The sequence below is a fragment of the Rhinatrema bivittatum genome, chromosome 5 (assembly GCF_901001135.1).
Source record: "Rhinatrema bivittatum chromosome 5, aRhiBiv1.1, whole genome shotgun sequence".
NCBI classification, from domain to species: domain Eukaryota; kingdom Metazoa; phylum Chordata; class Amphibia; order Gymnophiona; family Rhinatrematidae; genus Rhinatrema; species Rhinatrema bivittatum.
In genome coordinates, this window is record NC_042619.1 from 41,321,305 (window position 1) to 41,335,021 (window position 13,717).

A 13,717-nucleotide genomic window follows, 5' to 3' on the forward strand; every position below is an offset into this window, starting at 1 on the left:
AAGAAAAAGATCTGTTCTATGGGAAAAATATTTTTTAAAATCCACTCTCTATCAGATTCAAGTAGAAATACCATCCCACCCCAAAATGTTTTGATGAGCACATAGCTATTGCCAAAGTATAACTGACCAGAATTGTCAGTGAAAATATCAACTACTATTACTTAACAGACTCTCTCTAAATTCCTTTGTATGCCAGAATGTATTCCATCTGACCCCATTGCTTTGTCTACCTTCAGTTTTACTAGGTCTACACAGACTCGTGGGGTGGTATCTGTTTCTCTTGACATTTACTCTTGTCATTTATCTGAAGGTCTCCTCCAACCCCCTTTGTTAGTGTAAAATATTTAGTATTTTTGTTTTTTCTTTTCACATCCCTAGTCAAACAAACCCACTCCCCGCCTGCAAGTTCAACTTCCACAATGGTCCTAACAGAACTATCATTCCCCTTCCCCAACAGAAATCATAAAGCCACATTTTGGTGACCATAACTAATGAGAATGTCATTTTTAGCTGTTGCTCCAAATATCCCTGGCACTACAGAAAGAACCCGCTTCCCGTACAGCTCGCGGTTCACGCACTGCAGCCTCTGGGAACCAACTTTGCCTGGCGCCAGCGCAGTTGACCTCCTGTTAGCTTTTGCCGCAGTTTTACGTCGGCGACTGCAGCTTTACGGCGGTTTTGCCAAAGCGCTGCCGGCTGGGAAGATGTCCGAGAGCGGAGCCGGGGCGGGAAACGAGATGCCGGCGAAAAAGCAGAAGCTGAGCAGTGATGAGAACAGCAATCCGGATCTCTCCGGGGACGAGAACGTAAGTGGCGAGGTCGGGGGAAAGGGGTGTCAGTGTGTTGAAGGTTGCGCATGGGTTTTTAGTGGTTGTTTTTTTTTTGTTTTTTTTTTTTGGTGGTGGGTGGGAAGGTGCTGTAAGCTGTGTCAGAGGCGGCGGGGACATGATGCAGGAATGGAAAGAAGGGGATGAGGCCTTCAGCTTTCGTGTTTATACCCGGTCACCCTACACGCTCATTTCTTGTGCAGCATTATTAATGCCAGCACCGTCTCTTATCTTTCACTCCATGCAAAGCCTTGCCATTCATTTTCAGGCATTTCTACGTCTTAACCTGACTCCTTCCCTTTATTTTTTTTATTCTTCAGTCCTATGCATCTTGATGTTAGAACATAATTAAACATCCACCATCACAATGCTTAGATATATATATAATTTGCAAGCTTACACAATATTTAAACGAAAAATGTGCACTTCTTTTAATCGGTGATTAAAAGGAGTACACATTAATCAGTATTTTATTTTCTTTAAAATATAGCCAATACTAGAAAAAATGTGGATGCTTTGTATCGTTTTCTCTGGTTGAATCTGCTAATCATTTTAGACAATGCTAGTTTAGTGTTGTAAATAGATCCTACAACTGTACCATATCTCCAAGCAGAATTTAAAATTGCAAAGCCAAATTTCTTCAAGCAGCATTGTAAACTCTCAAATGAAAATGTACTATAATATATAGTATTTTAAAAGATTATCGAGTTGCAGAATGCGTGATATTTGTGATTAGTAATATTTTTGTTGTGTCCATGAAATTCTGTGCTAGATTACAAAATTGCATACCTGTGCAGGAGTTCTCTATGGACAGCAGTACAAAATAGCTACATATGTGGATGACATCTGACAGAGCCAATTGGACCTATCATCGTCCAATTCTGAAAACCCTAGAAAGACTTTTGGAGCATGTGTGGCGGTTTCCGTGTCCGAGTTATTGCTAGAGGTTACCTCAGTCCATTTTGTAGCTGAAATAAGACTAGATTTCAACCTCTGGGAGGTGGGTGGCTATTTTAAACTACTATCCAGAGAACTCCTGTCACAGGTATGCAACTTTGTTTTCTCTGTGAACAAGCATACAAAATACTCATACATGTGGGACTCCATAGCTTAGTGAAGGAACTTTTTTTTTTTTTTATTCGTGCCCTTCTATGGGAAGTAGATGTCTTTAGTGTAAATGTATTTAGGATGTTTTGGCCTAAGGAAGTTTAAAAAAGGAGTTCTTTGAGCCTACAATAATGCTTTACAAATGTGTGAAAAGTTGTTTATGTAGCTGCCTTGCCCATTTCCTTGGGTAAAACTCCATTTAAAATTTCCATGGATGTTGCTTTGGCTCAAATTGTTATAATTTTATCCAGTGGCTCTGCTGCTTGCTGAAAACAATAAGTGTTACATTGCTTTATCCATTTGGCTAGTTTGTTTTGTGACTGGTTGTCCTTCTTTTGCCGAGTTGAACAAAATGAATAGTTGAGATGGCTTTAGTGTGGATTTGTGCCAGTTTATTATGAATCCCGATCTTTTAATGTTATTGCAACAATATGTAATTCTGTTAATGATTTTTTTTTTTAAGTTGGACTCAAATTGAGCTAATCATCCAAGTAAGGGAAGAGTGCGATTCCTTTGTTTCTGAGATTTGCTACTGCTACTACTACTAAACGTTTGGTAAACATGCTTGGTGCTGCCAAGAATCCGAACGGCAGTACTCTGAATACAAAATGGAGCTATATTCTGTGCTGTTTGTGTATTGGTAGGTGCATGTATGGGCCCTTCAGATCTAAAGAAATTGGCCAACTGTCATTTTTGATGAGTGGGAGAACTGTACCCAATGAGTTCATACTGAACTTTTTTTAGGTTTATTCAAGTCTGGAAGATCTAGAATTGGGCATTAGCATCCTGTTCTGTTGGGTATTATAAAATATCTCAAAAGCCTTTCTTCTCTTGATGTGTTGTGACTTTTTCTATTGCCCTCTTTCAAAGAAGTTCATTCACCTCTGATGTTAATGATTTCATGTGTTGGGTATTTATATTTTGGAGGTATATAGTTACAAAGAGGGAATTATCTTGAAGTTTAGAAAATATTCCCTTTTCACACTTGGTATCACCCAAGAATCAAAGATGTTGATCTTCTTAAAGGAACCACCATATATAAATGCACAAGAAGTAAGCATTTTTCTCTTGAAGTATTTCTATCATATCCTCCCTCTCCTTATGCCTCTGGAGTAGACATATTTTATCCTCCAGTCTTATTTCGCAGGGCTTTTGATGCAGACTCTGTACCATTTTGGTAGTCCTCCTTTGGACTACCTCTATTGTGTCTATATTCTTTTAGAAATACAGCCATCAGAACTGGACACAATACTACAAATGAAGTCTCACAATGACCTGTACAGATGCATTATCAATTTCTTTATATTTTATAGCCAATTTTCTTAAGGAAAAGGCAACTTTATAAGATCAGTCTGTGTGCAAGTGCCTCTAATAACCTTTTATTTGGCATCCTATCCACATTTTAAATTTTTAGGACGTTGTAGGAGAGATAGGACTATGATGGGGTGAATTGCATTTTTTTCATTCATGCATGAGTAAAGAGACTCTTAATTCTGAGTGAAACTTCTCATTTATACTGGCTATATCTCCCCCTACACAGTGGCATTTTTTTGGCTTTGGTCACTGTTTGTCAAACTGTTGTATAATCTTGAGCTCATCAGATATTACTCCACCTAGATCTCTCTGCACTTTGGGACACTTCGGTGCCTTATTTATTTATCTGATTTTTATATTCTACTTTTCAGCATTTCAAAGTATATTACATTTAGGTACTGTAGTTATTTCCCTATAGCCAGAGGGATTATAATCTAACAGGCCAATGCAATATTATCCTGTAAAAAATGTGCATCCAAACAGGGCGCAGGTTTTTTGAACACGCACACATCCACATTTCCTGGGCGCTCGATGCAATAGGCAAATGAACTGCCGCACTAAAAGAGATATGCTCTGCATCAGGTTCGCAGGAAACATGGCTGTGTGTCTACAACAGCCTGGCCAGAACTCCCTCCCCACCCCTGGCATGTCCTTTCACTGACATGTGACAGTGAATGGACCAATCAGCAGTAAGTGAAGGAATGAATAAATTAATATTACGTGCCAGACACTTAATTTTGATTAATTCACTCCTTCACTTACTGCTGGCAGGGTTTCCAATTGGACCAGATCTTGGGGATGCTGCTTTCTGTGGTTCCCCCTATGAAGAACCATAGAGGATATATATATATATATATTTTTTTTTTGTTAAGCCCTTGAATGTGGCATAATTCTGTTTTCTGTGGCTCCTCCTACCTAGTATCGTGACAATACTAATAGGAGAAATCACAGAAAGCAGGATTTTTTTTAAGGTGAGCCCTTGAACACGGCTTGCTTTAACGCCAGCTCCTCGGCAGGTGTTAAATTTGCTGTGTTAAAATGGGTGCCTTGAATTGGAGTAAGAGATACCAATGAGCCACATATTGCACTACTAGGAAAAGCCATAGAAGGGGTGGAGGCTCATCAGCAACATCTATGCTAGCAAATATCTATAGATGCTTGATGTGAGGTAGCATTTTGTTGGAAACGACCTGATTTACCGTCTATTCAGGCTGTTATTAATAGAGTGTATAAATTACAGAATTTAGAATATATTACAGCATTGCACCATAATCGCTTGAAACTGTATCAAAGGGTTTGGAAACCTTTGAATTCTTGGCCTGAAACACATAGTAAATGAAGTTAATGCATTTTAAGGGGAGGCTTCACGCACCTCCGAAATTTGATGTTAGGAACATGTGGCTGGAGATTGGGAAGTTATATTGATTATGAGTACTAATAATTTTCCATAGATAAGCAGCTGAATTAGCCATGCTGTCTGGGTACATCCTCTGTGCCACTAGGTGGCAGAGCTCTCCAAGATGATCCAAAGTCTTTTTGGTGAGATGCTCCTTCTTGTATATTCCCTTGCTGCCTCAAGGCTCCTTAGTCCATTTTTTTCCACGCGTCTGACTGCACGTGGAGCTGTTTTCTCCTGTGAGGAAAAAGATTTGTGAGAAAAAAAAAATACTGACAGAGAAAGTTAAAAAAATTGGCAGAATATCACAGGGATTGCCTCCAACTTATTATACCTCGTCCTGGCTTTAAGTTTTGCAAATTACAAATATTATGTCTCAATTTCTGAAGTCAGTAGAGCAGAAACACCAGCCACTCCCTACTGAACCATCGGAGACACTGTCATTGCCTAAACCCGGTCCAGTGCCAAAAATTCAGGCTAGGAGGCCCTCGCCTCCACCGAGGATTCCCCAGCTCATCTTCTTCAAAGTCGCCTTATTTTCCTTTCTCACTATGTTACTTGATTTTTCTTCTCCTTTGGAGAAGAGATGGCTGAGGGGGGATATGATAGAGGTGTTTAAATTCATGAGAGGTCTAGAATGGGTAGATGTGAATCGGTTATTTACTCTTTCGGATAATAGAAAGAATAGGGGGCACTCCATGAAGTTAGCATGTGGCACATTTAAAACTAATCTGAGAAAGTTCTTTTTTACTCAGCGCACAATTAAACACTGGAATTTGTTGCCAGAGGATGTGGTTAGTGCAGTTAGTATAGCTGTGTTTAAAAAAGGATTGGATAAGTTCTTGGAGGAGAAGTCCATTACCTGCTATTAATTAAGTTGACTTAGAAAATAGCCACTACTATTACTAGCAACGGTAACATGGAATAGACTTAGTTTTTGGGTACTTGCCAGGTTCTTATGGCCTGGATTGGCCACTGTTGGAAACAGGATGCTGGGCTTGATGGACCCTTGGTCTGACCCAGTATGGCATGTTCTTATGTTCCAACTCAAAAAAAGAACTCAGACAATTTCCATCAACATTAAATCCAATCCAAAAAAAGGAAATGTCAATCTCCAAACAATATTATAATAATTATGCCGCGTCCCAAAAGAATTTATTAATTTTTAATTTTTTGTAATTTTATTATTTTTGATATTTAGCCGCATCATCAAGCCTGACAGCGTGTTCTCTATAGTTTCCAAACGAGAGCCGCCCGGACCTCTAATCATCTGCGGCAGTCCTTGGTATTCTTTTTTTTTTTCAAATTTTTCATTGGGCTTTTCCAGATTTTTCATTAAATCTTCAGTGCTGTATTTTAACAGAGCTCAATTTAACAAAGCTCGATTTCAAACAGAGTTCATTAATCTTGACAAAGCTCAGTTATTAACAAAGCTCTAACAGAGCTCGAGGGATTTAACAAAGCTCCCAAATTCTTTTGGGAAGCGGCATAATTATTATAATATTGTTTGGAGATTGACATTTCCTTTTTTTGGATTGATGTTCTTATGTTCCCCAGGGTCATCAACAGGTTACCCATCTGATCCACAAGAACTACCACCGGAGCCAGTTTCCCTTCCGGAAAAGTGGCTCCGGTGGGTCAACGATTGGATGTAGAAACTAGAAAGATACCGGACCCTAGGCAAGAAATGTTTGGTATCCTAAAAATTTTCGACACCCCAGCTGAGCCCACAACACTTCCCTCTCATCCAGTGCTATAATCAGTGATGGAAAGACCTTGGACTCTCCATTTTCCACAACACCAACCTCGAGGAAAACTCTTCTAAAGTATAGAATGCGAGACAAATGACCAACTTCCGCATGCATCGGTTGTCGTCGAGGAAGTCAAGACTACATTCAAATAACCCATCAGGAAGAGATAACAAATCTCTAGACGACTTTGCGAAAAAGGCTTAACAGTCAGGAATTCTAAACGCAGAAATTCAAAATCACAAATGTTATGTGGTTCAATATTTATTCGAGTGTCTACAGGCTTTAAAACCAATTTTACAGCAGGGTTCTGAAAACAACACCCCTCCCCAGGAATTTTACGATATGGAGGAAGGCCTTCGGCACCTCGTGCGTTCTGTTTACGAGGGGTTTGAAACATCTGCAAAGACCACGGCTAACGCCTTAGCAGCGAGATGACTAGCATGGTTGAGGGCAAGCGCCATAAGATAAGCTTGCTAAACCCCCTGTCGACCAGAGAACCTGTTCGGGGACAGACTCATGGAAACCGTCGCAAAATTGAAGGAACAAAAGGTAGCAGTGTTATCTTTAACACAGCATGACACCTCATCCTCTCGACGGCATTTCAGTTTGTATAAGAAATCTTACCCTAGGGGCACACATCGCCCTTACACCACTTACAGGCCTCAACAATACCAAACGAACTGACAACCTTACCATCAATAAGCTTCATGCCAATGCCCTCGTGCTCCCCGCCAACCATGCCAACCTGCAGACCCTCAACCACCTAAAAGCCAACAAAGTTTTTAGGGCTAACCCGACCACCACTACCAACCCAAAAAGTAGGAGGATGGCTGTCCCACTTTCTTTCAGAATGGAGCAACATAATATCGGATTTATGGGTCCTCACTATAATAAAAGACGGTTACTCTCTCAACTTAGCATCCCCTCCGTCTCTCCCACATCCAGTTGTCACCAAACGTCAAGGTGTTCATCACGAAACTCTTCTTCAAGAAGTCAACCAACTACTTCAACAACACTGTATATGGGAGTTACCTCAATCTCGATATCAGAAGGGGTTCTATTCACAATACTTCCTCATTCCCAAAAAAATCTGGAGGGCTTCGACCAAATCCCTCAACAAGCACATACAGAGAGAGAAATTCAAAATGACTTCTCTCAAATCCATTCTTCCTTTCCTACAACCCAAGGACTGGATGTGCTCCCTAGACTTAAAGGATGCGTATGCCCACATACCAATGCATCCAAAATCTTGGCATTATCTCTGTTTTCAAGCGGAAAAGAGAAATTTTCAGTACAAAGTTCTCCCGTTCGGGCTCTCTTCCGCCCCCAGTCTTCACAAAATGTCTAGCGGTAGTGGTGGCACACCTCCGTCGACAGGGGGGTCAGATATTTCCTTATCTTGATGATTGGCTGCTAGTGGCCCCCAATCCTTCTCTCCTGCGGGACAATCTAATTCGCATGATTAAGTGCCTGGACAATCTGGGACTTTTAATAAACTACGAAAAGTTGAACTTGCAACCTACCCAAACGTTGCAATTCATCCGGGCTTATATAGACACCATTCAAGACAGAGCTTTCCCGCCACAACCTCGAGCTCTACCTCTGACTACAGTAGCCCACCATCTATTAGACCTCACGACTGCTTCAGCGCGTCAAATCCTAACCATACTGGGTCATATGGCAGCGTGTACCTATGTTGTTCCACACACACGACTACATATCCGTCACCTACAATGGGGCCTAAAGAATCAGTGGTCTCAATTCCTAAACCCACTGTCTGCTCCAGTGATCCTGACAACCAGCATGAAAATAGACCTTCGCTGGTGGATAACCCCATCAGCATTGACAGAGGGCTCACCGCTAAGACCCCCTTGCCATCAACTAGTATTTACCACAGATGCCTCCCCCAGAGGGTTGGGAGCCCATCTTAGACCACAAGGATTGTGGTCTAAATAGGAACGAAATCATTACAAACCTTTTAGAACTTCTGGCTATCAAAAATGCCCTTCGAGCTTTCGAACACAATCTACAACACCATGTTGTCATGGTTCATACAGACAACTAAGTGGCAATGTTTTACATAAAGAAGGAGGGTCCGGTTCATGGAACCTTTGCAAAGAAGCGATAGATTCTGGACTGGGCTCACAACAAAGGAATCTCCCTACAAACCGCATACCTTGCGGGAATCAGCAATGCCAAAGCAGACAAGTTGTGCAGAATATTTCACCCACACGAATGGGAACTACATCAGGATGTAGCCAATCAAATTTTCTCAACTTGGGGTCTTCCCCCAAATCAACCTCTTTGCCATGGAACACAACAAGAAAGTCGACCTATTTTGCTCAGTATACCCCAGCGCCCACCAATTGGCGCAGGATGCATTCCTCTTCGATTGGTCGCAAGGTCTGCTTTACGAGTTCCCTCCCATCCCTCTAATCTCTCGCATGGTACAGAGATGCATCGAGGACAAGGCGGATCTGATCCTGATCGCACCTGCATGGGCGTGTCAACTGTGGTACAGCTACCTAATTCAACTATCAATTTGCAAACCAATTCCTCTAGGGAATGACCCCACCCTCCTCACCCAACAGGGGGTCTCAATGATCCATCTGCTTCACGCATTGCTGAATCTCACTGCGTGGAGATTGAAAGGGTCACATTCCAAAACTTAAACATTTCTCCTCAACTGGAAGACATTCTGATCTCATACAGGAAACCATCAACGCAACTAAGCTACCAACACAAATGGGTGCGTTACGCATCCTGATGTTCCTCAGTGGACACAGATCCACTCACCTGTCCACCAGAATGTCTTCTGACTTACCTTCACCTGCTTTACATGAAAGGTCTGGCCACCATCTCTCTTCGTGTTCACCTCTGTGCAATAGCAGCTTATCACACTCCTCTCAACGGAGAACCTATATCCTGTCATTCTCTTGTCTCTCGATTTATGAAGGGCGTACTACATCTATGACCCCCTTTAAGGAAACCACCAGTACCGTGGGATATCAACCCAGTTCTGGAACAGCTTATGCTACCACCTTTCGAACCGCTGGAGACTTGTCATCCTAGATACCTTTCCTGGAAAGTACTATTTTTAGTTGCCCTCACGTCTGCAAGGCGAATCAGCGAACTTCAAGCCTTGGTGCACTACCCACCATACCTTGAATTCTACCACGACAAGGTTACGCTGTGTACGCATCCTAACTTTCTTCCTAAAGTGGTCTCCTCCTTTCATTTGAACCAGACTATTACCCTCCCAACTTTCCACCTGTAACCTCACGAGAACGACAGTGAACGTAGTTTTCATTCATTGGACTGTAAACGAGCTCTTGCTTACTATAAAAAAAAACACACGCACTCTACCAATAGAGCCTCCCAGCTCTTCCTCTCCTTCAATCCAAATGCACCAGGACTACCTGGTTCCAAAAGAACGTTGTCATCCTGGCTTTCCAACTGTATATGTTTCTGCTATCAAAAACGTTCAGAATCCCTATCTTCCACACCCAAAGCACATCAAGTGCGTGCTATGGCTGCTTCAGTTGCTCACCTCCATGAATTGCCTCTTAGATATCTGCAAAGCAGCCACATGGTCCTCGCTACACACCTCACATCCCTCTACTGTTTAAATAAATAAATAGATAAACAAACTAGGGATGACACCAAGATGGGGCGGAAAATCCTACAGCAGAGCACTTCATTAACACATCCAACAGGCTCATAAGAACTGTCCGCCTCTTATTCTGTATTGAGCGCTAAACTACCTACAGCATACTCGCATGGAATAACGCACTCAATACTTCAGCTGGGGACTCCCAGACAGCATGGCTAATTCAGCTGCTTAGCTATGGAAAAAAGCAAGTTTGCTTACCATAAACGGTGTTTTCCATAGATAGCAGATGAATTAGCCATGCTGACCCGCCCGCCTCCCTGGACAGTTCCGGCATTGCATATCGTCTTGCTTTGACACGGACTGAGGAGCCTCGAGGAGACAAGGCAGTATACAAGAAGGAGCCCCTCATCAAAAAGACTTTGGGTGATCTTGGAGAGCTCTGCCACCTAGTGGCATGGAGGACGTACCCAGACAGCATGGCTAATTCTTTTGCTATCTACGGAAAACACTGTTTACGGTAAGCAAACTTGCTTTTTCAGTGTATCCTAGATCTGATGTTTAATGGGAGTCTATTTTATTTCATTTTATTATTGCAAAGTGTATGGGGGAGGGTGGGGGGAACATTGTATAAAGTTAAATGAAATATGATGGTGATGGTTTATTGCGGAGGAGTAGCCTAGTGGTTTGAGTAGCAGACTATGAACCAGGAGACCAGGGTTTAAGCCCACTCTTGCTCCTTGTGACTTTGGGCAAGTCACTTTACCCTCCATTGCCTCAGGTACAAACTTAGATTGTAAGCCCTCTGGGGATAGGGAAATACCTACATTACCTGAATGTAATCTGCTTTGAAATGCTGAAAAAAATGTGAAAAGCGGAATATAAAAAAAAAATTGTAACAACAAATGTTTGTTTGTATTTTTTTTCTTGCTAATAAAACTTTAAATTGGAAAACAAAATGGGCTCCTTGGCTGCATGACAATTTTTGGCATCATGGGGTAATAGCTAATAGCCTCATCTACATGGAATTTGCATGTGATGAGCGCTATTGGCTATGTGCTCAATTGGACATGCGTTTTGGACACACTCCCCGTATTACATTGGGGGTTATTTTAGTGCATCCAGTAGTGTTGCCTGGTGCACTAGCCTGAGCGCACTATATTGAGTTGGCCTGTAAGTTTGCACCTTACCATCCATTAAGTACTGCTCTTCTGGATTATTGCACATTTTTCCGTTGAATTTCAGTTGCCAAGCACTTAACCACTCCTCAAGTTTTCTTAGATCATTCCTCAGCTTTCTACTCCATCAGTATTGTTAACTCTGTAGCTACTCTCCAAAATAGGACTTGCAGTGGCTAACAAAAAAATAACACGATAACACATAAAAAGCATAAAAAGTACAAATACAGTTTAAATACAATAGCAATCATACATTTCCTTAGATTACTTCCAAGTCTGCTCATTTTCATCCTCATTCCATTAGTTGTTGTTCCATAGCCTCCTTTTTGGTCAGAGGTCCACCTGTGCATTGACACCTTGGAAGTATTTACATGTTTGTCATATCTCCCCTATCCTGCCTTTCCTTTAGATCTTTAAGTCTGTCCCCATATGCTTTATAACTAAGGCCACTGCCTATTTTAGTAGCTACCCTCTGGACCAACTCCATCTGTTTTATATCCTTTTGAAGGAGCAGTCTCCAGAATTGTACACAGTATTCCAAATGAGGTTTCGTCAGGGACTTATACAGGATAATATTGCAGGACTTAATTTGTAGACAAAAAGGAAGTGGAACTGTGGAGGGAATGAGATGGATGGGGCCAGAGCCAGATGTAACCTGTGCAAAGAGGCAGGACCACACTCCAGCACTGGTAGGCTAAGGATGACTGAGGGTTGGGAATGCAGGATCACTGGAGTAAAGAGGAAAAGGCAGACAGAGAGAATAAGGCTCTTTTAAATTTCATGTTTGATTTGGCTTTCACAGCCTCCACTGGAAAGCTATTCTGTGCATCCACCGAAAATCCAAAGCAGTAAATGTATTCTGTTCTTTACTGTAACTGAAAACATACTCCATTCTTTAACTAGTCAGCATTCAGACAGGTTAATCCACGACCAGGGATTTATGCACCTCTACCAGCAGATGGAGATGGAACAAAGCTGACGTCACTGTGTGTGTGTGTGTGTGTGTGTGTATATATATATGTATTTATATATAACCCTAGTTCTGAATCAGCCCACCACTATTCTTCGCCTCCAGCAGATGGTGGACATGTTTCTCCCTACTGGGGATTGCTTGTTTAAAAAAAAAAAAAAAAAAGAAAGAGAGAGAAGGAGATTAATCGTGCACCATGTCTCCTTGTTGTCTTTCCTTCCGTCGAGTTTTCCTGAGGTTATCTCATTATCCCTCCTTCAGTCGAGTGCCTCAGTCTGGTAGCCGGTTTTCTGGTGTGGACTTAGCTGCCAGGAAATAAACATCTGAGAGTCTAGTGGGTGCAAGATGTTGAGCACGGTGGTGAAGGCATTAGCTCTTTCCCCTTTACAGCCGGAGACAGACTCTGTACTTTGTTGAGAGAGGCTGAACTCAGGTAAGGGGATATAAAAAAAACAAAACAAAAACAAAACTAACCAAAAACAAAAATACATACATAAAAGAGAAGGATAATTTTAGGGATTCCTCGCCCCCCTCTTCTCATCTGGTCTCCAAGCCTTGGCCTGGCGATCCGACATTCATTTCCACCTTTGTGAGGGATTTGGGGAGTCGACGTTTTGGTGGGTTGAGCTAGGCTGTGTACTCAGGTTTCTCTGAGATGCCGCTGTGGTGTTCGCACACCACCTCCTGCCCAAATCTGCCATGAAACAGTGACTGATGTCTGTTTGCGCTTGCGCGTCCAGGTTGGGCGTCCGTCTGGACCGTGCAGATTGGGCATCCAAATTTTGGGCGACAATAGTTCGTGCATTCCTCTGATCCTATTGCCTAAGCTCATTATGAGAGAGTATGCACTTATGGGGCATCCCATGCTTGGGCGCCCTCATTTTTTGCGCGTGTCCATGCTTGTCTTGTACAGGATGCACAGTTGGACGCACAATTGTCAGACGCTTGTTTGTAAACGTGCTGTTAGTGGATGTCTTATCCATGATGCCAGTAGCAAGAATCCTAAGCACCTTATGAACTGCAGTGCTTGCCATATTCGGGCATCAAAGCAGGGTGTCCCCTCTAATCTTGTCAGCACTGCCTGGAGGATCAGACAGTTGTCTCCTGCGGATTTGGCTGAGCCCGGCCCTTCCCAGCAGGATGGGGTAATGGGACCAGAGGTGGATTTGTCAGAAGGTTTGCCTGGTTTTGAGGCCACCCCGAACTGATTTTTCAGCAGGGGAGGACTTCTCACTGGGCGCCCCCTGGTTTTGGTATCTATCCTTATGCCTTTTTTATTGGGTGGAATTTTTCCAAGGGCTGCAGTCCCTTCTAATGTTCAGTGGAACTGGCCAAACCTGGAAGTTCAGGATCACAGGCTGCGGAATCACGCAAGTCTGATGCCGCGGATAAGTGTCGAAGTATACCGCAGCCTGCTTTTTTGGATTCCACTGATGGGTGCCCTGCTGTCTAGGATGGTGAGGGCAATCCTTACTCCCTGGAGGATAGAGAATTTCCTTCGGGTTTGGAGTCATACATAGATATATATATGGGTTGCCGGCTCTGATCTCCCAGACTCAAGCAG

The 13,717-nt window shown here is 42.5% G+C and overlaps 1 protein-coding gene across 2 annotated transcripts in view; it reads left to right on the forward strand.

Moving 5' to 3' along the window:
• Positions 1–549: 549 nt before the first annotated feature.
• EED (embryonic ectoderm development) overlaps positions 550–13,717 on the forward strand; it is a 170,215-nt gene continuing 157,047 nt past the window's right edge. For both annotated transcript variants that reach the window (XM_029602261.1, XM_029602262.1), the window contains exon 1: positions 550–806. In XM_029602261.1, the coding sequence (XP_029458121.1) occupies positions 705–806 (102 nt within the window). In that variant the 5' untranslated portion in view covers positions 550–704. The remainder of the gene's footprint in view (positions 807–13,717) is intronic.